Source organism: Pristis pectinata, chromosome 19 (assembly GCF_009764475.1).
Source record: "Pristis pectinata isolate sPriPec2 chromosome 19, sPriPec2.1.pri, whole genome shotgun sequence".
In the NCBI taxonomy this organism is placed as follows: domain Eukaryota; kingdom Metazoa; phylum Chordata; class Chondrichthyes; order Rhinopristiformes; family Pristidae; genus Pristis; species Pristis pectinata.
This window is the reverse complement of record NC_067423.1, coordinates 24,910,463-24,938,025: the sequence shown is the minus strand read 5'-3', so window position 1 is coordinate 24,938,025 and position 27,563 is coordinate 24,910,463. Positions and strand designations below refer to the sequence as shown.

Below are 27,563 nucleotides of genomic sequence, written 5' to 3'. Positions count from 1 at the left end.
CCCATTTAACCGCCTATAAATTGAGTACCACCAAGCTTGCAATTTTTTTTTAAAAAACATGACTTAAACATTGAAACAATTTAAAGATAGCCAAATTACACTGGCTTGAGAAATTTTGTCTCCTGAGTTGTATGGGGTGAAACTGAACTGCTTACATGAATTCCCAAAGAAATCTGACACTAGTCAAGTTACTCCAGCTCCATTTATATAATGCATCTCCCAAATTAAAGTTTTCTCCAGGTACTGTGTTCATTTCCAGCATCGAATAAACTTTCTTGGGGGTGGGAAGAGATGCAGTTGGAACTGGCTAGAGTAGCATACATCACCCATCTCTAACTACCCTTGAGAAGTGGTGGTGAGCCACCTACAGCCATGGTTACATGGGAGTCCAGTCAAACATTGCTGTAGGTTTGGAGTCACACTAGATTTGGATAGAGATCAGATTTTCTCTAGTGATGGACTTCATTTCTCAGTATCTACTTGCCACTGGTACTTATTGCCTACGACGATTGTCCTTGAAAAGGTGGCAAGATGCCACCTTGAACTGCTGAAGAACTTCTGATTCTCCCACAATGCTGTTGGGTAGGGAGTTCCAGGATTTAGATCCAGTGAAGGACTCAACACATTTGCAAGCCAAGCCAAAAAACTTGATCGGTTTTTAAAAAAAAACAATGGCTACAACATACCAGTTTGGCAAGTCCTGTTTAACTGTTAACAATTTAAATGCCACAGCTGGCAGGGTGGGATTTCAACTCCTCTTGGTTGTTAAACCAGACCTCTGGGTAAAGCATACTGCTGCCCAACAACCCATCCCCACCTAGAGTGAAGAAACACTCACCCCTTAAATTTACTTAGTGAACACCATGTTATTCAAGACAGGAAACAACTTTTGTACAAAATGTGAAGTTTAATTGAAATGCTTGTATAAAAAAATATGTTCTCCATCCATCATTTATTTCACACAGCTAAACTGGAAAAAAACTCCCAAATCCAAGCTGCATAAATGCAACTAGATCTAGTGCACAAAACACAGCTATTGAAATAAATTAAAAGGTCAACTGCCACTCTACCTTCCTAAGCCAATGATGGAGACTGTACAACTTCAATAATTTAAAACCTTTCAAACAGTATACTTTACACTTCTAATACAAACAGCCATGAAGAGCCTTGGTTGAACACCACAAAAGTTAGAGGAAAATAAAATCCATCTATTGCCCTTTTTAAAAGGGTACCTTTTGGACAAAGCTTCCAATCACCTTCCAGAAGCATGACAAATGCACTGAAACCTGCATGGTAGATTAAAAAATGCAGAAAAAAAGGAATGCAGAAATATCCTAGACTAACCAAACAAGCATCTTGGAAGCAGAACAGCAGTGTTGGAATTTTTCTCTAAAATAAATTAAACAAATAAATAGCCACGTGAAATTTGTGGACAGTCTAACTTTAAGAATACAAATAAATAAAAAGTATAATACATAATGAAACAATTTACATTACATACAATGTACAGTCTTGAAAGTGTCCTTGAATTGCATTGATTGTGCATACAACCATGCCCCGATATGCCTTGGCCACGAACAAATAAAACTCGCAGGTTGATGGTAGAAGAGGGCAAAAAAACAAAAAAAAGGGGCATCTGTCTAGTGGTTGTGATGGCTAGGGAAAGGAAAATTGGAAAAAAAGAGGAAAAACCAACATTGCTGGCAGACAGTTCTTGATGTCTCTCTACACACCTCTGTGCAGGCCAAAGTATTCTGAGCAGCAGATAGAAGGGGAACAAAGTGTGTTCAAGTATTCCATCACCAGTGAATTAAAGCAGCTTTCAAAAGGCACTCAGAAAGCAAAGAACATTTAGTCCAGACTCTATGAGAGCAGAGTTTGCATTGTTTGGAGGTCACTTTTTGCTAAAAAATAAAGGTCAGTCATTGCTAAGTACTGGCCTATTTATCTCAAACTCCAATGTTCCCAAAAGAAAACAAAATTAATTCAGAGCAGTAACCAGCAGTCAGATTTCTCCCCATTTCCCACCCACCCTCCTGTTTCCCCACCCTCCCCACCCAGAGAACTGGATCCGAAATAAACTATTATCCCCTCCCACGACAAGCTGGTGGCACCACCACAGGGTCCTTTAGTGTCGAGCTCCCCTCCTGCTGCGAGGCATTGATTATTTCACAGACTTTCTTTGCTTGAACTTGTGCTGGAGGCCTCATGGTCTAAGCTCAGCAGCCTGATGTCACAGTCTTCAGTCTTAACTACTTCAGCCTTCCGCATCCAGGCGTGATCGAAGATCTGCTCGAGCATGGGTCTCTCAGAAGGCCGCAGTGCAAGGCACCACTTAATCAAATCCTGACATTCTTTAGAAAAAAATTAAAACATTAAAATTAATATTCAACTCATCCCCAAGAAAATCAGTTAATTCCTTACATTAAAACTGTATCTACACTAGAAATACTTAAGTTTCATTTGAAATTCACTCACCAGAAGAAATTCTCCTCCTGAAATATACTTGACCACGCAAGATTTCTTCATCTTGTTCAAAAGGGATATCCCCACACACCATGTCATACAGCAACACTCCCAAAGACCACACAGTAGCAGATCTTCCATGGTATCTATGGTAACGGATCCACTCTGGAGGGCTGTATACTCTTGTGCCTGGGAAGAATAAATAAGAGAGTTTAACCCAGAAGCATTTGGAAAGCTAATTACATTTCAGAATTTGAGTGGCGGGGACAAAATGGGCCAAGTGACCACCTTCGGCGTCATGAATTTCCTATGAATCTTATTCAAAACTTCAAACACTGGGAGGAACAGACTGGTTAGTCTGCGGATCAACTCCCTGCAGTGAGCGAGTCAGCTGACTCCTTTGTTTACAAACGTAAGAAAGCCTCAGATGCTGGGATTCCACGCAGCAGGAAGAAAAGCCAAGTGCTGAAAGCCAACCGCAGTTAGGCAGGGACAAGGGGAAGAAAATAACAAAGGGGGAATTGATGGGGAGGCAAGAAGAAAAATGGGGGGGAAGTAAAGTTAAAAATGGGTAAAAGGAGTAAGTAAAAAAAAAATTGGTGCAAAAAGTTAATTGGCGCAAAAAGGAAAAAAGGGGTTTGAGGAGGGAGCAGGCGTGGAGGTGGGCTGCCGGCTGGGTTGAGGAGCCGCGGGGCTGAGCGCTGAATTGGCCGCTCGGAGTGATTGGGGAGGTGGAGCTTGGAACCACAAACTAGTGCACCGCAAGGGTTAACCCCGAGGGCTCGAGTTTCACAACAAGGTGGAAGGAAGCATCGCGCAGCTCAGGCGAAGGGTTGTAGGGTTCGCTTCTCAAGGGCTTTCTAATCAGGTTCTTTCCCACCCCCAAAAAAACTGATCGATAAGCCAGAAATTAATCTAGTAGATCGACTGCAAGATAGATGCTGTTATCTCCAGCCAACTAGAATAAGGGTATTTCACTCCTTAAAACGAAGGGTATTCAGGATAATTACATATAAAATTATTTATTTTTTTATAAAACGAACGTAAACCGTCTCGAGTCCCAATCACATCGCTAAATCGCCAGAAAAAGCTGACTGCAGTCATACAGCACTGGAAAGCCCCAGAACGGTGCATTACCGTCAAAATCCGTGTAGACCGTGTCCTTGAGCAGCGCCCCCGACCCGAAGTCGATGAGCTTGAGCTCGCCGGAGCGCAGGTCGACCAGCAGATTCTCGTCCTTGATGTCCCGGTGAACCACCCCGCAGCTATAGCAGTGTCGGACTGCCTCCAGGACCTGCCTGAAGAAGACCCGGGCAAGCTCTTCCTCCAGGGCACCTTTCTCGGTGATAAAATCAAACAGGTCCTTGACCAGTTCCGGCCGCTCCATGATTAACAAGAAGCTGTCACCCCGTTCGTACCAATCCAGCATTTTAATGACCCCTCGAAAGCCGCCGGCCACCTTCTTAAGCAGCATGATCTCCAGGGGCACAAGGCTGCCATTCTACAAACACCAGAAAGGGAGGGGAATGGGTAAATATCTCGTTAACTTGCAGACAGAAATAACCAACTGGCCCGCAACATCACAGCCGAAACATTACAACGTGTCCTTGTGTCATTACACAGAAAAATGTCACTGTTCCCATTGAAGAGCAAAACACTTAAAAGTTTATTTCCAACGTTTGCCCCTGATGTGCAGAAGGAATGAGCAGCAACTATCTTTCCAAATCGAAATTAATGGAATTTCCCATCTCCCCTCCCACAAGGGCTGTGGAAGTCTAATTTACAGATGCGCCGCTTTTAATTGATTCAAATGCCAATATCAACATTTACAGAATAGGACGCGGGCGAATAACAAGTATCGTAAGCAAAATATCCCAACGCGCTTTGGGGACAGCTCTCCACTGCAATGACAAGTAATAAGGGGGGAAAAAAGAGAACGGTAACTTACCAGCGAGCCCCATTCAGTCACTCGTTCTCTGGCCACATGTTTGACAGCAACCTACAAAAGAAAGCGCAGAGCGAAATGAGTTGGTCGTTGAGAAGAGGGGCCGCGAAAAATGGTTATGCAATTTAGCGCGTCAGGCGGCAGGATAGATAGATAAAGCACTCACCGGGAGCCCGTCACTCAGCCGTACACCACTGTACACAGTGCCGAAACCACCGCTGCCCAACACTGCCCCAATCTGATAGACTTTCTCAAAAGGCTCCCGCTCCTTCACTGCACAGAGTGGGGAAATAAAAATACATTTTACTATAAGTGTGGGAAAGCAATTTCAACTTTAATTCTAATCCGCATTCAACTTTATTTTTAATCCCCTTGAAACAAATACTAGTAAGGTGCCAACTCGTGCAATCTACGGGCACAACGCAACCCATAACAAACCGCAGTCCGTCCCCAAACACTACATAACGCATCAAAACATTGAGGCAGTACGACTAATGCACCATTCGCAGAACAATTGTGCTAAAAATATCTCTACACTCCATATATAAATGGATTTTTTTTTAAAAAAAGACAGTCCCGGGAACCGGAGCTTGTACCTTGCTGCAATTGGATTTTCACTGGCAAATCCATGCTGGTCGGGTTGCAAATGTGAGCAAACGAACCGATCTTCTTGGAGAGTAGCATCGCAAAGTGAAATTCCGCTGTTTAAACCCTTTTGCTTTCCCGGTAGAGAGAAATTAAGATGCAACGCAAAAAGATTTGCGCTAATCGAAGACGTTCAGTAATTCCCTCCGAAGCTTCTGGTTTTTTTTAAGGCGAGTAAATCCCGGAGTAAATGTGTGGTGTGCTTGATATTCTCCAGTCTCCCCGCACACAGTGCCGCTCCCTCTCGTTGCGGTGACTAAAGTGTCAGCAGCTCAAAACCTTGCAAGCGTCTCTTGCAGCGTTGCTGATCCAAATGAGGACAAACCAACTTCTCAACTCCTATAGAGAAGAGCGGCAGGGGCGGATCGCTGGCACTGAGGAATCAATCCGCTTAATTACAAACCCTCAGTTGTATAATCACTCACTCTTGGAAACGTATAGGATGCAAACTGTGCATGCACAGCCAACACCACAATCATAGCCCACACAGCCTCAGCACCTTTACTTCGTTGCACTTGAGGCGGGGTCCCTGGGCGGTTCCCGCCAGCAACTAGGCACTATTTTTCTATAGTACTAGACGGTGCATGGTTACAGTGTCTGAGCGCGGCGCGCCACGGCTCCTCGCAGCGGAAAAGCTAAATGAAAGCCGGCTTATTTGCATAGTGTGGGGATTCCGTCCAATCATCGGGCCACCTTCCTCGCATTGTTGGCGGGACTGACCAATAGCCAAGGCTGCTTTGAATGCGACCAATGGAAACTGCGCGCTGTGGCTGTCAATCATCGATCTAGCAGAACCTAGGAAGATCCGGCTGTTGGCGGGAAATCCAGGGCGCTTGTTTTATTTATTTAATTTGTGCTACTGCGTGGGTGCTTTTTTAATCCTTGGTTTGCATGTAAATATTATCCAGAATATTATTTCCCGCGAGCACGGAAAATAATACGCTTTATGATGTGCAAACTACGCGCACTCGCAAATTGCAAACCGTGTTGTTTCCCTGCGGCAGAGGAGTCACCGGTCTGCAGATTAACAACTGCTCCTGTGCAATTTGCTATTTTCCACTTGAACACGTGTTATAAGATGGCCTTTTAGCTAATTAAAGACACGAAATTAGCTGCAAATGGCTGCTTTCCCCTTGATCCGCGCAACATGAAAGGAGAACGGCGCAGTTGACGCAGCGCTGCAGACATAGTGGCTGTCCCGGATTCCCCTCCCCCGGTTCGGTCTGACCTGCTTTTTCCTGTCAGCGGGTGGTTCCAGATTAAACAGGCTGTGGCACAGGGACACCAGAGGGCGCCCGGCATAGCGAGACAGCTGCAAGAGCCGCCCTGGAAGCCAGCAGATTTCTAAAAAGATGCCTTTATTCCATTGAACCCAATGCCCCGCAGTTGACGCATCTACATTTTTTTAAAAACTACCATTTATAAGATTAGATCTAATCATCTATTACTTCAGTATTTAAAGCCAAGGTCCTCTCACCGACATTTTTTTGTCTGCAAAAGGTCCATTTTTTTAAAAAAAATATAAATGACCATGCAATGACTTTCACATCCCTTTCAGCACTTCTGAAGTGTCATCGCTGCTGTAATACAAGAAGTATAGCAGGCAAATTGTGCACAGCAAACAGCAAACCTCCCACAAACAGTTGACTTAATGAAATTTTTGTCTGAGTGATCTTGAGCCAGGGAGGGCACCAAGGACTCATGCACACAAGACCGTGGACTTAGTACATAACTCATGGTATGCTGGCAGGAGTGATCCTTCCCTACCTATATGTTTCTGAGACCTCGGACTAACATTCCCATCATTGCTGCCCATTGACAATCAGTAGGTTCTGTTGAGCAGATCTGGTTGTCTACATGACCATCCCCTGACTCCTGACATAACCCTCTATTCCAAGCCCTGTCATGGGAAGAGATGATCAGGTGGATTGGGGGAAGCCCCCTTGAAGACATGCAACATTCTTACTGACTCCCTGGAATCTCTGGCCCACGACCACTCGAAGTGGAGAATGAGTATCTGGGATAGTATTGACAATGTTGAGTCCATGCGTCGGGAACACACAGAAGGCAGTGGAAGGGGCGCGCCATCTCGCAAACATTTCCGCACACCTGCTCTGTCAGGCACCGCCTACTCCATCTGTGTAAGAATCTTGCCAACATTGGCCTCATCTGCCACCTCAGAACCCACAAAACTGGAGTGGCAACAAGCCATCCTCAAACCTGAGGGACTGCTCAAGTAAAGGAAGAAGACCAAGGATTCCTGGTCATCACACTAAGGTTAATGATACTGCCTTATTTCTGAACATTGTTATGTGATTGTTTATATCTACCTGAGAGGGCAGACAGGGTATTGGGTAACTTTTCTTATTCATTTATGGGATGTGGGCATTATTGGCAAGGACAGCATTTATTGCCCATCCCTAATTGCCCTTGAGAAGGTGATGGTGAGTCACCTTCTCGAACCGCTCCAGTCCTTCTGGTGAAGAAACTGCTTCAGGGTTGTTAGGTAGGGATTTCCAGGATTTAACCACAGCGATGATGAAAGAAAGGCATCATATTTCGAAGTCAGGATTGTATGTAACTTGGAGTAGAAAGAACCAGGAGCTGGTAACATTCCCATGTGCCCGCTGCCCTTTGTCTTGGTGGTGTTGGGGTAATTTAGATGAGTGACAGCAATATATTTCTCAGATGCCACATTGTGTGTCGGCAGTGAAAGAAGTGAACAATTAGGGTGCAGAGCAAACAGGATACATGGTCTTAGGTGGTGTCGAGCTCCTTAATACTGCTGGGGTTGCACTCATTTAGGTAAATAGGGTGCATTCCATCTCACACTTGATCTGCATTGAAGATGGTAGAAAGGCAATAGGGTATCAGGAGATTTGTTGTTAGCTGCAGAATACTGAACCTCTCATTTACTCTTGTCAAGACAATACTTATGTGGCTAATTCAGTTGAGTTTCTGGCCAATGATAACTTCACCTAGGAGGTTGATAGTGTGGGACTCAGTAATGGTAATACCATTGAATGTTAAAGGTTGATGGTTGAATTCTATCTGGCGAGTCTTGTTGAAGATGGTTATTGCTTGGCAGAAGTGTTACTTGCCACATTTTGTCTAAATGATACCACCTGCAATAATGCTGCATTCTTTCAGTTCTGCACTGGAGTATCAGCCTTGATCTTTGTGGTCAAGACTGAGAAAGGGCTTAAATCCACAATCGTCTGACTCAGAGGAATGTACAAGCCACTAACCCACAGCTGACACTGACATATGTGCCTTTTTTTGGGTAATTGTCAGTCATTTTTCCAGTCAGATGCAGCCTTCCCATTGTTCTTGAAAGTTTTATTAGCCAAGACTGGGGGAAAGATGTTTTCATTACATAATTAGAACATAGAACGTTACAGCACAGTACAGGTCCTTCAGCCCATGATGTGGTGCCAAACATTTTATCCTGCTCTAAGATCTATCTAACCCTTCCCTCCCACATAGCCCTCCACTTCTCTATCATTCATGTGGCTAAGAGTCTCTTAAATGTCCCTAATATATCTGCCTCCACCACCTCTGCTGGAAGTGCATTTCACACACCCACCACTTTCTGAGTAAAAAAACTTACCTCTGACATCCCCCCTATACCTTCCTCCAATCACCTTAAAATGTGTTTTAAAACCTTAAAACATGCACATCATGTTAACCACTTTTGCCCTGGGAAAAAGTCTCTGACTGCCCACTCGATCTATGCCTCTTATCATTTTGTACATCTCCATCAAGTCACTTCTCATCCTCCTTCGCTCCAAAGAGAAAAGCCTAACCCGCTCAACCTATCCTCACTAGGCGTGGTCTCCAATCCAGACAGCATCCTGGTAAATCTCCTCTGCGCCCCCTCCAAAGCTTCCACATCCTTCCTATAATGAGGCAACCAGAACTGAACTCCAAGTGTGGTCTAACCAGAGTTTTATAGAGCTTCAACATTACCTCATGGCTCTTGAACTCAATACCCCGACTAATAAAGGCCAACACACCATCTGCCTTCTTATCAACCTGCACAGCAACATTGAGGGATCTATAGACGTGGACCCCAAGATGCCTTTGTTCCTCCACACTGCTAAAAGTCCTGCCATTAACCCTGTATTCTACCTACAAATTCAATCTTCCAAAGTGTATCACTTCACACTTTTCCGGGTTGAACTCTATCTGCCACTTCTCAGCCCAGCTCTGCATCCTATCAATGTCCTGTTGTAACCTACAACTACCTTCTACATTATCCACAACACCACCAACCTTTGTGTCATCAGCAAACTTAGTAACCCACCCTTCCACATCCTCATCCAAGTAATTTATAAAAATCATAGAGTCCCAAAACAGATCCCTGTGGAACACCACTGGTCACCGACCTCCAGGCAGAATACTCTCCATCTACAACCGCTCTCTGTCTTCTATGAGTGAGCCAATTCTGAATCCACACAGCCAAGTTTCCCTGGATCCCATGTCTCCTGACTTTCTGAATGAGCCTTCCATGAGGAACCTTATCAAACGCCTCACTAAAATCCATGTACACCACATCCACTGCTCTACCTCCATCAATGTGCTTTGTCACATCCTCAAAGAATTCAATCAGGCTCATAAGGCACGACCTGCCCCTCACAGAGCCATGCGGACTGTCCCTAATCAGCCTATGCTTCTCCAAATGCTCATAATTCCTGTCTCTAAGAATCTTCTCCAGTAATTTGCCCACCACTGAATTAAGACTCACTGGCCTGTAATTCCCAGGGTTATCCCAACTCCCTTTCTTAAACAAAGGGACAACATTTTCCACCCTCCAATCATCTGGCACTACTCCTGTGGCTAGTGAGGATGCAAAGATTATTGCCAAAGGCACAGCAATCTCTTCCCTCACTCCCCATAATAACCTTGGATATATCCTGTCCGGCCCCAGTGACTTATTTATTCTAGTGTTTTTCAAAAGTTCCAGCACATCCTCTTTCTTTACGTCGACATGCTCTAGCGTATCAGCCTGTTGTATGCCATCCTCACAAACGTCAAGGTCTCTCTCACTGGTGAATACTGAAGCAAAGTATTCATTAAAGAGAAACAAAGGACTGCAGATGCTGGAATCTAGATGAAAAACGCTATGATGCTGGAGGAACTCAACAGGCCAGGCAGCATCCGTGGAGAAAAGCAGGCAGTCAACATTTTGGGCCAGGACCCTTCTTCAGGACTGAAGTGAGGAAAAGGGGAAGCCCAATAAAAAGGAGGGAAAAGCAGAGCAGTGATCAGTGGACAAAAGGGGGGAGGCGGGGTGGGCACAAGGTGGTGATAGGTAGATGCAGGTAAGAGATGGTGATAGGCAGGTGTGGGGGAGGAGGGGAGAGCAGATCCATCGGGTGATGGGTCAAAGGTAAGGAGGAAAAAAGGGAGGGTAGAAGAAAGAGAGTTAGGCTAGGAAAGGGAAGAAGAGGCATGGTTGGGGGTTGGTGTGTGTGGCGGTGTGGGGATTACTTTGTGGGAGAATTCATTGTTCATGCCATTAGGCTGCAAGGTTCCAAGACAGAAAATTAGGTGCTGTTCCTCCAGTTTGCTCTTGGACTTCTCCTGGCAGTGGAAATGACCAAGGACTGACATATCTGTAATAGTATGGGAGGAGGAGTTGAAGTGACTGGGAACGGGGAGATGCAGGTCACAGTTACAAACAGAGCAAAGGTGTTCTGCGAAACGGTCACCTAGTCTGCATTTAGTCTCACCAATGTAGAGGAGGCCACACTTGGAGCACCGAATGCAGTAGATGATATTAAGGGAGGTGCAGGTGAATCTCTGTCTCACCTGAAAAGACTATTTGGGTCGCTGGATGGAGGTGATGAAGGTGGTGTGAGGAGTAACCTAGGGAGTCGTGGAGAGAGCAGTCCCTGCGAAAGACAGAAATGGGTAGGGAGAGGAAGATATGCTTGGTAGTGGGGTCCTGTTGGAGATGGCGGAAGTGGTGGAGGACAAGGGGGACCCTATCCCTGTTGGGTCTGGGAGGGGTGGGGGTGAGAGTAGAGGTGCGGGAAATGGCAGAGATATGGGTGCGAGCTCTCTCGACCATAGTAGGGGGGAAGACACGGTTAGTAAAGAAGTTGGACATCTCAGATATTCATTAATGACGTCCCCTACCTAATCTGACTCCAAGCACGTTTCCTATTTTATCCCCGATCGGTCCTACCCTCATTCGAGTCATCCTCCTATTCTTCACACACGTGTAGAATGCCTTGAGGTTTTCCTTAATCCTACTCTCCAAGGCCGTCTCATGCCCCCTTCTAGCTCTCCTAAGTCCATTCTTAAGCTCCCTCCTGGCTACCTTGTAACTCTCTAGAGCCCTGTCTGATTCTTGCCCTTTCAACTGCCTATCCTTCCTCACGGTCTTTCTACACACTGCATCTACTCATACACTAAATGCAGCAACCTCTAACCTATCACTTGGGTTCCCATCCCCCTATCAAACTAGTTTAAACCCTCCCTCACAGCTCTTGCAAACCTGCCACTAGAATATTGGTCACCCTCCAGTTCAGGTGTAATCCATTCCTTTTGTACAGGTCATACCTTCTGCAGAAGAGATCCCAATGATTCACAAGGTTTCATTGGAAAGATTTCACAGTAAAGCTTGTGTCACTCAGCCCAAGGCTGGGAGTGATCACTGAAATAAAAGCTAGTTCAACGTCAAAGTCAGCACCCTCTTAACCTACCCTCCAGAAATAAATCAGATTGGTGTGTCTTTATGTCCTGATAACTGTGTTGTGAAAGACCTTCCCCATCCACTCATCTACATAGCTAGGTTTTAAAATTGAAAGACAGGTTTTAGATGCATATCTTTAACCAGCATAATTACATAAATCTTTACTTAGCTGCAGCCTATTATTGCCCTGAATCCACCTCTACTCCAGAGGTATCTGTATTGCTGACTTGTTGATTGCCGTAAAGGGATGCGTCTCAGTTTTATCAGGATACTTTCAGTGCCTCACTGAACAGCGACCAAACTGCATACACTTTTATGAATTTCAGATGCAAGATTAGCATTTGTAAGTTTCTTTGTCCTGCTGCTTGCAGAGGCAAATAACCAGAGGTAGAACTCCAAACAGAAATGAAAGATCACCAATTTGATGCATTAACTCAGTTTCTCTCCCCACAGATAAGACCATAAGACATAGGAGCAGAATTAGGCCATTCGGCCCATGGAGTCTGCTCCGCCATTCAATAATCATGGCTGATTTATTTTTCCCTCTCAACACTATTCTCCTGCCTTCTCCCCGTAACCTTTGACACCCTTACTAATGAAGAACCTATCAACCTCTGCTTTAAATATACCCAATGACTTGGCCTCCACAGCCATCTGTGGCAATGAATTCCACTGATGCACCACCCTCTGGCTAAAGAAATTCCTCCTCAACTCTGTTCTAAAGAGACATCCTTCTATTCTGAGGCTGTGCCCTCTGGTCCTAGACTCTCCCACTACTCTATCCAGGCCTTTCAATATTCAGTAGGTTTCAATGAGATCCCCCCTCATCCTTCTAAACTCCAGCGAGTACAGGCCCAGAATCATCAAATGGTCCTCATACATTAACCCTTTCATTCCTGGAATCATTCTTGTAAACCTTCTCTAGACCCTCTCTAACGCCAGCACATCCTTCCTTAGATATGGGGCCCAAAACTGCTCACAGTACACCAAACGTGGTCTTACCAATGGCTTTTCAAGCTTCAGCATTACATCCTAGCTTTTATATTCTCATCCTCTCAAAATGAATGTTAACATTGCATTTGCCTTTAGGGAATCCTGAACTAGGACTCCCAAGTCCCTTTGCACCTCCAATTTCTGACTTTGCTCCCCGTTTAGGAAATAGTCTATGCCTTTATTCCTTCTACCAGAGTGCATGACCATACGCTTCCCTACGCTGTATTCCGTCTGCCACTTCTTTGCCCATTCTCCCAACCTGTCCAAGTCCTTCTGCAGACTCCCTGCTTCCTCAACACTACCTGCCCCTCCACCTACCTTTGGATCATCCACAAACTTGGCCACAAAGCCATCAATTCCGTCATCCAGAGCATTAACATATAACATGAAAAGCACCGGACCCAACACCAACCCCTGTGGAACACCACAAGTCACTGGCAGCCAACCAGAAAAGGCCCCCTTTATTCCCACTCTTTGCCTTCTGCCAGTCAGCCAATCTTCCATCCCTGCTGGAACCTTTCCTGTAATACCACAGGCTCCTATCTTGTTTAACAGCCTCATGTGCAGCACCAAATCAAAGCCCTTCTGAAAATTCAACCAAACAACATCCACTGACTCTCAAAGAATTCTAACAGATTTATCAGGCAAGACTTCTCCTAAAGAAAACCATGCTGACTTCAACCTATCTTATCATGTGCTCCCGAGTACCCCGAAACCTCATCCTTAATAATGGACTCTAACATCTTACCAACCACTGAAGTCAGGCTAACTGACCTATAATTTCCTGTCTTTTGCCTCTCTTCCTTCTTAAAGAGTGCAGTGACATTTGCAATTTTCCTGTCCTCTGAAACCATTCCTGAATCTAGTGATTCTTGAAAGATCACTACTAATGCCTCCACAATCTCTTCTGCTACCTCCTTCAGAACACTGGAGTGTAGTCCATCCGGTCCAGGTGACTTATCTACCTTCAGATCTTTCAGCTTCCCAAGCACCTTCTCCTTAGTGATAGCGACTTTTCTCTCTTCTGCCCCTGACTCCCTTGATGCTGCCAAATCTCTGAGTATTTCAAGCATTTTCTGCTTTACAATTAAATATTCTGTTTTGAAGGCAGTAACTCTCACTAAACCACAGTGTGTAGGTATAACAGTGCATCAGGAATCATACTTTGTGGTACAAAATGGTTCTTCAAGACATCCCACATATATCTATACACTACAGTAGGTAATGGAGTAATTTGTGTTTGAATCTGCAGCTTGTAACATTTAGCGATTTGCAAAAAAACTCTGGTTAATGTGCCTTTATGAACATTGACAGCCCTCCAAAATTGTCACTTCAAAAGTATGTATAATAAGGAAGTGCTGTCACTTTCCTAATCCAAGTTGACACACCTTCAAAAGTAGCTCGTCTTGATGGAGGACTTACAATGCCTTTGCAGCCAACCCAGGGGAAGAAGATCATTGGTATTAATAGGTTTGATATTAAGGATTCCTAACCATAAACTTCTATCCATGAAGAAAGAATTCTATTATTTATTTTGTGTGCCATGTTTACTGCCATTACTGGGGAGTTTTACTGTTGTTAGTCCCTATTATGGTAAACTAAATGAAACAGTATATTATAGATCTTGTCCTTCTACAACTTAACTTTGGGCAGTTTCTTCCTCCTCTTAAAGTTTTTATGCATCAATATTTTGTAGACCTACTGCGTTCAATTTGCACATATGCCCATTTATTTATTAAATGTATGAGAAATCAAGATTATGTATCATCCTTCTGAGAACCAATACTATAATCAGGACCTTGACTCAATCTATTCACACAGATTAAAAGTCAAACTTTGATTATGTCATCAGTTTAAAGCATGGCTTACTGAATAGAAAAACTCACATTTATATTGGACTATCAGCACAGGACAATACTTCACGTCATTATCCAGAATATTATTATCAAACAAAATTAGACATCTTGGGAATATTGAAAAGAAATCTTAAAGTACCTCTTAAAAGAAAAAGTGAGATAAAGTTTAAGGAAGGCATTCTTGAACTTTGAGCCTTAGTTGCTCAAGACATGGCCACCAGTGGTGGAGCATTTACAGTATATTCAAGATGGTCTAGAGACCAGAATTGGAACATAGAGAGTTCACGTGATTGTTTAGCTTGAGGACATTACGAAGACAGCAAGGCCATGAAATAGTTTGAAAACAAGAAGAATGATTTTAAAATTAAGGTGTTGGTTAAAATGGCAGACACGCAGTCAATGGATGGAAGTGACCTGGTGCGAGTTATGACAAGGAAGCAGAGCTTTGCGTAACTTCAAATTTACGGTGAGGCAGAGTCAAGCAGTGGAGATGAAAATTGGTGGCGATAATATTGGTGCAGATGGGAGGTCCAAAGTTTTCATGCTCTGAAAGTTGTCAGGAAAATTGCTGGAGTTAATAGCAATGGAATTGTGGTGGGGACTGCAGAGAACATAAGAAATAGGGGAAAGGTTGGGCCCTTTGACCTTCAAACCTGCTCTTCCATTCAATATGATCAAGGTTAATCTACCTCAACATCATTTTCCAACCCTATCCTCATATCTGTGATTCTCTAATTTCCAAAATTCTATCAAACTTAGTTTTGAATGTAATCCATGACTGAGCCTCCACAGCCTTCTGGGTTAGAAAATTCCATAGATTCACTATTCCCTGAGTGAAGGAGTTTCTGTTCATTTCAATTCTAAATGGCTTACCACTTGTTCTGAGATTGTGATCCTTAGTTCTAAACTCTTCATCCAGAGGAAATATCCTCCCCATGTCTACCCTGTCAAGCTTTCTAATAATTTTGTATATTTCAGAGAGGTCACTTCTCATTCTTTTGAACTTTAATGAATAGAGTTATCCTACTCAATCTCCCCTCATAATGACAGACCTGCCATCCCAGAAACCAATGAATTCTCACCACACATCCTCTCAGCAAGTATATCTTATTGACAGTAAGGAGACCAAAACTGCACACAGTAGTCTTGGAGTGGTTTCACAAGATGCCATATAACTGAAGCAAGACAATAGTTTCAAACTTCCCAATTTTTATTTGGAAGATATAAATATTTAGTGATGACCAGCAGAATGCAGACTGGAAACTTCTTGCATAAAAGGTGTCATATGATTTGTAACACAGGCATAGAAAATGGTGAAAATACCCAGTAAGTCAAGTACATCTGTGAGAATGAGCAAAATACTACAAATTTTTACCACTGCTCTGAAATCCTGAATATTGTGTTTGTTCCCACCACAATACTGCCTTACTTGCTGAGAACTTCCAACAGTTGCTGTATTTATTTTAGATTTCCAACACGTGCATGATTTTGCATTATGTTCAATCAACAAATTGTATGACCACACATTCCTTGTCTGAGAAATCAATATTATGCTAAGATAGTCTAGACAAGTCAAATAAAGGTTCTGCACCATCAGACATGGATGTATTGTTACTGTATTACACTATAATTATAATTTTGCACTGACATTGCTTCTTTATTACAAGAATATATTGTGCCACATCTAAACCATCAGCAAAATTTTTGACAATTGACCTCTGAGAATGTAATACCTGCAGTGTTAATTTTGTTTTAGGTGGAGATATGTCACCATCTTTATGTTTAAGAGGTCATAATTGCTTATTTAGAAAAAAACATTATAATTATTGGATACTGAATAGGATAGTCCCCCAAATAAACAGTGTCATAGATCACAATACACAGTTAACTTACAACCATTAATTGCTCTGTAGGTAGGAAGCCAACAGTGCAGTCTTCTCAGCTTAATGATTTCTGCATGTAGCCAGCACCAACCATGGCAACACCCATCAACAGGGACTCAAAATGAAAATGTGCTAGCACTGGTAAAGACTGACTTTAAGTTATTAAAGCCAATTTGCGCCACTTGAATAGGACGTCCACTTTGGAGCATGTTGTGACAGTAACATGTACGTGGGAAATGGTGAAGAGGAGAGAGCAACTTTCAAGATTCTCAGCCACTGCATTGTAGGCATGATAGAGGAGATGAAACGTTTCAGAAAAGTCCTATATCTATAGGAACCAGGAAGTGTTCCAGCCACATGCTCACTCAAACAAATCACATAGCCATGAAGGACAGGATCCAAGTCTCAAGAAGCTGAATGCAGTACTGTAAGAAATTCTATGATCTCACTTCCTTCTCACGGTTTGCACATTCTCCCACTCATTCAGCTAAGCTAGCCACATAACTAACTGTACCACACAAAACTCACTAATGCACTTCTCCCTCTTGTGCAGCAGAATGTGGTGCACAAAATCAGAGCTGCAGAGTGGCTGATGGGTCTGTGGCCTAATTTCAATGAGGAGCCTGTGTTGGCTATTACTACAACATCTGTTGTTGTGGATGTAACCAGAAGCAGAGCTGAAGCCATTGAAGTTTGTATCGTTATAATGACTCCTTTTCACATCCCCTATTCTTTATTTTCGACAGTCTTTTGATTTACAAGATGCAATTGGTGTCAAGATCCCTCTGTTATTTTCACTCTCTCCATGTCCAACATTAACTTTGTACCTTCCACTATTCAGATCACCATGAGCAACCTGCCCAGAAAGTGGAAAAATCTGAAGAAGAGCATGTTGATGAAGACACGCCAACACTCACTTTCACAGTTCCAACCACCAGATCAGTTATTGTCCCCATTGCACAACTGGAAAGATTGCAGAGAGGCAAGGTTTGTACAAAGGGAGGGATTGGGAAGAAGTGGGCTACATCCAGGGTAGCAGGTAATCCAATGCTTACTGCACCAACAGGTTCACCCACAGAGGCCAAATGGGTTTGATCTGCTCCAAAGTTAGTTCGAGGAAATTCATACACATTTTACACTTGATGATGTCCAAACCATTGATAATTTGGAAGCAGTGCAGGGGTAAAGAGTACCATTGGTGGTTTATGTGGATAAGGAATAATGGTGGGGGAGCGAGGATCAGTTTAAGGATGGATATTTTTGCAGTGCAGTAGTTGGAAGAGAGGCCATTACAGGAGTTACGACTGGATAGATAAAAATGGCACCAGACAATCCTAGGAATATTGATGGAGGATGGTATGATCATTTGTACCAAAAGCTACAGACAGAGGAGGGTGAGGAAGGAGAGATGATCTTTATCTCAATACACCAGAATGTCTTTAGTGACTGTGATAAAGGTTGTTTTGATACTATAGCTATCAAACCTGATTATTTCCTGGCCCTTTTAAATGGTGATGGTTGACTTATTTCTTATTGCTTAAATGCGTGTCCTGCCAAATGAGGTTAACGAAGATTGAACCAGGTATGTTGTGATCCAAATTCACAGCTTTCTGTTGAAGTAGTGTTGCAGACTGATTGACATGATATGTTTTCTGGGTGAATCTGCAGGGAATATTCAATGCATGCAATTTATCAGGTTCACCATTATGGATCTTGCACAGTTTATGGTGGGTGGCATTCATCTGTAGCATCCAAACAACAGGGTGATACCCTCCCCTATTTCACTCTCCAAATTGGCTATAGGTCTAAAATTTTGGAGGGAATGATTGAGTGAGGGGTGGGGAGAGGGGGAGGAGTGTGTCCATTACTGCAACAGCCATGGACCTTAGTAAAGTATTTCCAAACAACTTAAATTTTAAAACCTTAGCTTATATCATACTGGGATACAAACAGGTGGGGATTGCCACTAGACAGGCTTGATGATCTCAATGCCTTTTTTTTTCATTCCTCAGATTCTTAAAATTTACTTTCTAATCATAGCATTGCAGCTGTTGTCCTTAACGACAATCCTCAAGGGTGCAGGAGAACCCTGATTGTCTGAGCTCTGTTATGTTTAAATATTCACAAAGAAAGCATCACAGCTATAATGCCAACACCCACCAACTTCTCTACTTATCCACATGTCAGGAAGGTTGACAGCTCATCCAACTGACAATGCTGTTTCATTGTTCACATCAAAGCTTTTTGATGGATTAACCCCATATCTGAGTTGAGGAGGGTGGGGGTGGGCTTCTACTCAGGCTACACTCCAGACAACACCAGGTGAATGGCAACTGGAGAGAGGCTCAAGTAATGAATTAATGTCCAATGTATGTCCTCCCTATCTCCATTGTAAAGGGTCACCAATGCTCTTTGGAAATGGAACCAATCTACTTCTGGCAAAGTAATTTTGAGGTAAAAATGATAAATCCAGTAACTACAAACCAGTCAGTTTAATCTTGATGGTGGTTCCAGAAACATGAAGACATAATTAGCAGTCACCAGGACAAGTATAGATTGATTAGAGGAAAAACAGCATAATGTTAAGACCGATTAGGGATAGTCAGCAGGGCTTTGTACATGGGAAATTGTCTCACAAACTTGATTGAGTTTCTTGAAGAGGTGACCAAGAGGATTGATGAAGGCAGCATGGTAGATGTTGTCTGTATGGACTTTAGTAAGGTCTTGCATGTAGGTTGGTTTGGAAGGTTAGATCACAGGGGATCCAGGGTGAGCTAGCCAATTAGATACAAAATTGGTGGTGGAAGGAGTTATAGGGTGGTAGTGAAAGGTTGTTTTTCAGACTGGAGACCTATGACCAGCAGTGTGCTACTAGGATTGGTGCTGGGTCTACTGTTGTTTCTCGTATATATTAACAATTTGGATGAGAATGTAGGTGGAATGATTAGTAAATTTGCAGATGACATCTACATTTGTGGTGTGGTGGATAGTGAAGAAGGTTGTCTAAAGTTACAGCAGGATCTAAATCACCTGGGAAAGTGGTCTAAGGAATGGCAGATGGAATTTAACTCAGACACGTGTGAAGTGATATGTTCTGGCAAGTTAAATGAGGGTAGGACATACACTGTGAATGATAGGGCCCTAGGGAGTGCTGGAGAACAGAGAGACCAAGGGGTATAAGTACATATTTCCCTGAAAGTGGAGACACAGGTAAGCAAGGTGCTGAAGAAGGCATATGATTTGCTCACCTTCATCAAAGCCAGTTGCTGGACTAGCCCCATTTTCTGAGTTGGGGCAGTATAGAGTACAAGAGCTGGGACATCAATTTACAGTCATACAAGACATTGGTGAGACCGAACCTGGAATGTTGTGTGCAGTTCTGGTTGCCATACTATCGAAAGGATGTGATTTATTTGCCAGAATAGGTGGTAGAGGCAGATACAATTACAATATTTTAAAGAGATTTGGACAGGTACATGGACAGGAAATGTTTAGAGGGATATGGGCCAAACACAGGCAAATGGGACTAGCTCAGGAAATCACCTTAGTCGGCATTAATGAGTCGGGCTGAGAGGCCCATTTTGTGCTGTATAACTCTTTGCCTCTATGACTCTATAAGATTATTAAAAGGCCAATCATGTTTAAATAACCTGATAGAGCTTGATGATGAGTTAACAGGGTGTCCATCAGGGAAACATAGTTAATGTGATATACTGTATGTGTTTGATAAGGTGCCACATAATGGGCTTATCATTGAGCCTGAAGCCTATGGAATAAAAGGAACTGCAGTGACTTGGATAGAAAATTGGCTAAATAAGATTGTTTAGCCATCAAAGAATGGTTACAGTGGAGTTCACCAGGATTAGCATTAATAACTTGGAATTTGCTATAAAGGACACAATTCCAAAATTTGTACACAACACAAAACATGGAGGCACAGTGAATTGCAAAAAGTAATGGATTTTAAGAAGATGTAGATAGGCTGGCGGAATGGGAAGATAGGTGGCAGAAATGGAACGTGTTACGTTTTGGAAGGAAAAGGAGAAGGGGCAATATAAAATAGAAGGCACACTTCTAAAAGGGGTGGTAGAACATAGAACACTACAGCACAGTACAGGCCCTTCGGCCCACAATGTTGTGCCATTTTATCCTGCTCTAGGATCTATCTAACCCTTCCCTCCTACATAGCCCCCTATTTTTCTATCATTCATGTGTCTATCTAAGAGTCTCTTAAATGTCCCTAATGTATCTGCCCCCACAACTTCTGCTGGTAGTGTGTTCCATGCACCCACCACTCTCTGTGTAAAAAACTTACCCCTGATGTACCCCTTATACCTTCCTCCAATCACCTTAAAATTATGTCCCCTCGTCTTCGCCATTAACAGAGAGATTTGTTGAGATCTTTGCATAGTTTGTTGGAAATGGCATGGATTTGAACAAGGTATTGAAGATTACAAAGGGTATTGACGTGTAGATGGAAGAGAAACTGTTCCCAATAATGCAGGGGTCAAGAACCAGGAACATAAAATGAAAATGATTGGCAAAAGAACCTAAAGTAACACAAGGAAAGACTACTTTTTTGGCCAATGAATAATGGGTTCTGGAGTACACTGCCATGGGAGACAGATTCAACTGTAACATTTGAAGGGGAGCTGGATAAGTACCTGAAAGAATTTGCAAGGCAATGAGGAGAAAGTGGGGGAGTGCGTCAATATGCATTGCTTTTACGTTTGAGACTTCACAGACTTGACAGGGCAAATGGCCTCCTTCTGTGCTGTTAGCATTCTGAGATTCCATGAAAAAGATAATAGGAGACCTTGTCAATTGTTCTTCATTGGCAAGTGGCTCAAGAATGTTTACAAATGAGATTTACCTGAGAACTAGCCCTTACAAAACCTACGTACCATGAAAATGGCAGTTACAGAATATAGATATTCCTCAATTTACAAATATTCACTTTATGGTTTTTTGTTATAATGCTGTTGGTGCGTTGAAGTGTGTTTTCATTTTACAAAGCTTTTTTTTCCACAGTAACAAAACAGGCACCACTCTCCCTGCATAAAAATGTTTCCCAACTTTCCCAAAATGCATTTGGCTCAGCCTTTATGATTTATTAATGTCTTCCATGAACACATTCCTTGCATGATAAAGGAGTGGCAGTATAAAAGTGGCCAAAGTCATTTCACCAGAAGAGTGACTGGGCCATGTGACATTCAAATGTGTTTAACAGCAAACCGTTGTTAATCTTTCCAATTACTGTGTCTCTGACAGAAGCACTCCCATTGTTTTCTTAGAAATGTAAGAATATTCATGACTATCAGTTAAATAATTAGCAGATTTTCTCTATTTCTTTTCATTACTAATTCCATTGGATGGTGAAATGAGTTCAGAGAAAGGTGTGTGAATGACTGCTAGAATTAGCATTTCTATAGTGTAATCATTTTACCCACCCTCCAGGTTGAGGCAAGATTAGGTCAATGAACTATGAATAGTGTTGTTCTTGCTTTTAGTGTTACAGGTTTTAGTCAGTACCATCTCAGTATAATGCTATCATACTTATTTGAAATTGTTCCACTGAGATTTATTTATGTGGAAAGCCTAATTTTATTGAAGCAATTTAGAATTATAATTGTTTTAATCCTTTTGGCAATTCAATAAGGTGAAAATATGGATTTACTGAAAGATAATACAGCAAAATTAAAAGAGCTGTTACACGTTACATACAATTATTTGTGTATCATTGGGATACACTTCTGCTCTCAATATTTCAGGCAAGTAGGTATTCATCAGTTCTGATCCTTGTGTTAACATACAAATCTACCATGACAGACTTGTGGATGGAGTCGGGGAAGAGATATTTTTTTAATCCAATCCTGTTTTATTGTTAGAATGTTTTCCAACAAAGAACACTACAAAGCAAAAGCAAAATACCACAGTTACTTGAAGGATGAACCACAAATAGAAATGTTGGAAACACAGGGAATGCCGTTCCACATCTATGCAAAGACATACGCAATTAACGTTTCAGGTTAATAACCTTCTATTCCTTCTCCCCTGTGCTGAGAGTTTTTGAGACAAGGTGGTCAGAAGTGGATATAAAAATACAAGAATGGTAAATCATTAATTATACATTTTCCTTGCTTTTAAATCTTTGCATGACTCTGCCCTATTCCTGTAGTTCCTTCCATTCCTATTTTCCATGCTACTTGTTCTGTTTCTCTATGCATCTTCCATTCACTCTGCTGCATCAGTCTAGTAAAATCTTGAGCAATCTCTCTATATACAGTGCCATTGATGTGACAAAATGTCCCTTCGTGCTTCAGTAGGGCATAGTGAACTAAGAATGGACACCAAATGACAAGGAGATTTTAAGGCACATGAGCAAAAGCATGGTGAAAGAAATAGGTTCTACAGAGCATCTTAATGGAGAGAAATAAAACAGAAAGTGCTGGAAGTACTCAGCAGGTCAAGCAGATCAGTGAAGAGAAAAGCAGAGTTAAATGTTTCAGGCTGACGACCTTTCATTGAAACTGATGTCAAGATTGGCAGATGGAATGAGGAAAGTCAGCCAGGAGTGTGTCGGAAAAGTTAAGTCTGGAGTGAACAAAGGCATTGATGAGAGAATCAGAAATATATGAGTTGTATTCACTCAATTGCAAATCAGGTTGGAATTGGAATTGGAACTGTTTTATTATTGTCACATGTACTGAGGTGCAATGAAAATCTTGTCTTGCATACTGTTCATACAGATCAATTCATTACAACGGTGCATTGATGTAGTATAAGGTAAAACAATAAACAGAATGCGGAATAAAGTGTAACAGCTACAGAGAAAGTGCAGTGCAGGTAGACAATAATGTGTAAGGTCATAATGAGGTAGATTGTGAGGTCAACAGTCCATCTTATTGTATGAAGTCCATCCTATCGTACTAGAGAACCATTCAATAGTCTCATAACAGCAGGGTAGAAGCTGTCCTTAAGCCTGGTGGTACATGCTTTCAGGCATTTGTATCTTCTGCCTGATGAGAGAGGGGAGAAGATGTGAACATGGAGTGGATCGGTTGGAGCTTAAGTAGTGGAACCTTCTGGATCTCCCTAGAAAGTTGGTCCTATCACAGGAGGTTAGCATAAGAGTTTTGGTTCAACTTTTAAAAACAACTTGTATGTTCAAATCTTTGGAAATTTAGAAGTTTCTTTCTGACATTTTACTGTTACTAAAACAGCATTGTGTGGCACAATAACAGTTTTTAAAAATCCCAGAGAAACTTGCAGCCTTTTAATATGAAATTTTTAGGATAGTGCTATTGGGTTAGCCTGCTGTGTCGGTTTCAGCACATACTATTGTATTGTGCGATTTCACAGCTACTGGCACTTGGTCTCACCTGGAAGCCAGCCCATAAAGAGCGTACATGCAATATAAAAAGCACTCTTCACACTACTGCAGAGTGCTGCTGTTTCAAGAACTAATGGGTGAGATCATCTGACCCAATATCCGATGCTAATCTCTTTGTAATTTTGACCTCCACGCAAGAGTAATTATCAGTGCCCGGGGAAGGTCATGTAATGGGTTGTCACGTGCTGATGATGTAGCTTCCTTTGTTTCGTAGATGATTGTCATGGAAACCCTTGATGTTTTCAGCTTTGTCCTTTTTTTGGAACATGTGACTTCATATCTACCCATGTGCCAAAAATGGAATTACTGAGAAATGTTATTTGGGTGTTTCCTAGTGGGAGGAATTAGGAATTTCAAAAAATCTTAAAACATATTTAAACTTTGTTTAACTGTTTCCACAAAAATCCTCTTTTTGTTGACTCTTTTACTTCTAGGCAAGCAGTTATATGGGACACTATGTTCACAAAACTCACTGCCTCTCCCTGCTTCCACAGCCCTCTTCCCTTGCCTGTCTGAAGTCCCAGGCTGAGCTAGACTCAAGAGAGGACTCAGGTCTGACTTCAGTCGAGACCTCCCGCCACTCAGCACTCAAGCTGGTGTAAAAGTCTTGGCAGAGCTGAGTCACCATGTTATGGCAGACTTCTGCTAATACAAAGGCTGGAAGCTTCTGCTACCAGCAGTGTGGGAGGAACAGGCCTCACTGTTGAGTGGGCAGTCAGCTACTGGTCAGTTTGGTGATCAGCAAGTCACTGTTAATCCAACCATCTTTTGACTGGAAACCAAGGTAAGCACCAGCGGTTATTCCCATAACTGCCAGTAAATGGGTTGGACAAGATAGCCAATGGTGCAATAATGGGAGAGGGGAGGGTGAGTGCTCCCATGGGGAGGATGATGGAAGGCATTACTTGCAGGAGGCAGGTCCTTTGTGCAATAGAGCCATGGAGACCCTGCAGAGCTACACCCCAGTTGGCCTGGCAGGAGGTTTCCATGGTTATTTTTGTAAGTAGTGCATGAATGAACTCTATGAATGCCTGCACTTAGGAGAAACCTCCAATATTGGCAAACCCCATATGTGGTCTGCCAGTTCCTGTTGTCTGAGGTAATATAGATGAGGTCTTCTCTCCTTGTGACTCTCAAATGCAGTAGTGAGCAACAAACCATGAGTTGCAACAGTGAAGAGCATCAGAGATGATACTGAGGCTAAGAGAGACTGTAATTTTGAACTCAAAGATAAAATAGTTCAGGTGCGTGTGTATGAGGCATGAGGACTGTATTAGTACATTGTTATTCAGGGAAGTCAAGCTATAAACATTGTTTCCTGTGAACTCTGGGTAGACGGGTGATGATCTCTTCAATGCCTCCTGCCACATGGTGTCTATGGCCACCTGCTCTTTGGTACCTACTCCATCCAGTGAAAGAAAAGTTAGGTGTAATCAAATCCCCTTTGAAAGCGGTGGAGTGCAAGAAAGACTCATTCTGGAGCAAGAATAGTGTGTATGACATTCATGAGGCTGCTGTCCATTGTTTAAAGAAGCATTATTGAAAATTGGTTGCTCTAGTGACAAGAACTGTTTTTTTTAAATATTTTTTAAAATTTTTTAAAACCCATATTGGAGACATATGTTTGTTGTCATTCTATTGTGGCTGTCTTTTGAGGAACCTTTATGCAGAAAAATGTTTCCAGGCTATCAAAAATGTGCCCAGAGGTCAGGGGTCAAATTATGAATGGGGTGCTAAGAGGTGGCATTGTAGCACAACTTTTAGTGCTGCTGCCTCAGCTTCAGGGTCACAGATTTGAGTCTGACATTGGGTGCTGTCTGCGCGAGGTTTTTACATTCTCCCCATGACCATATGAATTTCCTCTGAGTGCTCCAGTTTGCTCAATATGCCCCAAAGATGTGCTGGTAGATTAATTAGTGCTATCAAATTACCTTTTTGATCCTTTCTTTGCCATTAACCTACACAAACTGGAATAGATGGGCAAATATGGGGAGAGGGGAGCAAGGAAAAAAGGAGAGGATAATTGGGATTAATTAGATTGCTCCCTGGGCATTGGCATGAATCTGATGGGCTAAATAGCCTCTTTCTGAGTCATTATAACAATAAGGTCTGGAAGTGGATTGCATTGTCCACTATTGTCAATTGAATAGCACTATTTTTCTCAGCATCACAAGAAAGATTTTCTGGGCTGATACCTTTTCTGATGGAATCTTTTACCAACTAATTTAATAAAAATAGAACATTACACAATAAAAGCAGCACCATAAGTTGTTTCCATTAATACTTGAAAGATTTGAGACACTTTCTGCAGACCTCTTTTGGACAAGTGGAGATGGCGATTTTTTCTTCTGTGGCTATACATTCTAAGATAAGATATCTTTATTAGTCACATGTACATCGAAACACACATCTTTTGCGTAGAGTGTTCTGGGAACAGCCCGCAAGTGTTGCCACTCTTCCAGCACCAACATAGCATGCCCACAACTTCCTAACTCGTGCGTCTTTGGAATGTGGGAGGAAACTAGGGCACCCAGAGGAAATTGACACAGACACAGGGAGAATGTACAAACTCCTTACAAACAGTGGCCGGAATTGAACTCGGGTCGCTGGCGCTGTAAAGTGTTATGCTAACCGCTACACCACCGTATTCCATCTAAATGCCCTTTCTAACCTTCTTTATTGCATTTATGCCAATTTGCAACCAGATAGTTCAACAGTATGTTAAGAGTTTTGTTGGAGTCTCTATAATGTTCTCAAAGTGGCTAATTCTTCTTCAAAAAGAAAATCATGGAGACTGCTTGGTTAGAGAATGCATCCAACACCACAAGGAGCACACCGATAACTTATCTAAACAGTCAATTCTTCATGTTTCTGCTAAGGAAAATAAATAGGCTTTGAAATATATCACAGGAGACTTCATTGTCAAGTGTGATCCTATCTTCACCGAACACCCACATGCACACACCCTTCCAATTAGGTTCACCGGATAACAAATTGGAGTTGAATTGTGGCCAGTTTCATCTATCACACTATTGATTGGCTTCAGTCATGTGATTACCACTGGTTGTAGGTTTAGAAATGTAGAAAATTCTTAAGTTATTGATCAGCCATAAACATTCCCTGCCAAGCAGTCCTGCAGCTCTGGCTGCCCTCAGTCATGGGATACAAACAACATCAGCAAGGCTAGCCCTTATTGTCCTTCCCTTCTCCCTGATCTAAGGAGACAGTTAAGCGTCACCACATCAGTGGGTTAGGAGGAACATGCTATCCAGATTGGGTAAGGATAGCAGATTTCCATCTCTGGAGACTATGAGTAAATCAGATGGGTTTTTAACAACAATCCAATATTTTCATGGATAGCATTACTGATACTAGATCTCTAATTATTGTAATTTAAATTCCCTATGTGTTGTGGAGCAATGGTCCAAGCTTCCAGTCCAGTATCTTAACTGCCATGCTATTAATTCATTATTTGTTCCCTTGATCAGACATAACAGAAAAAAGATGTTCCAAATTAAGATTGTTGGATATTTTTACATTTGGTGTAAGATTTTGATAACTTCTTCCAAATAAATATGATGAAATGAAGATGTTTCAGTTTGCTGCTAAGCTAGTTGTCCTTTGAACTAGTGGTGGGGCAGATTTATTGATGCAATTCATTTAACTTGGCATGAGACCT

General features: G+C 42.3%; 1 protein-coding gene across 1 annotated transcript; it reads right to left on the bottom strand.

Moving 5' to 3' along the window:
* Window positions 1-1,382: 1,382 nt before the first annotated feature.
* pim3 (Pim-3 proto-oncogene, serine/threonine kinase) lies at window positions 1,383-5,539 on the bottom strand. The gene is made up of 6 exons (XM_052034118.1): window positions 5,008-5,539; window positions 4,578-4,684; window positions 4,415-4,465; window positions 3,604-3,967; window positions 2,479-2,655; window positions 1,383-2,354 (listed from the first exon to the last, which is right to left on the bottom strand). Exons 1-6 carry the CDS (start codon window positions 5,093-5,095, stop codon window positions 2,170-2,172), a joined length of 972 nt encoding a protein of 323 aa, XP_051890078.1. The 5' UTR covers window positions 5,096-5,539; the 3' UTR covers window positions 1,383-2,169.
* Between the last annotated feature and the right edge of the window lie 22,024 nt (window positions 5,540-27,563).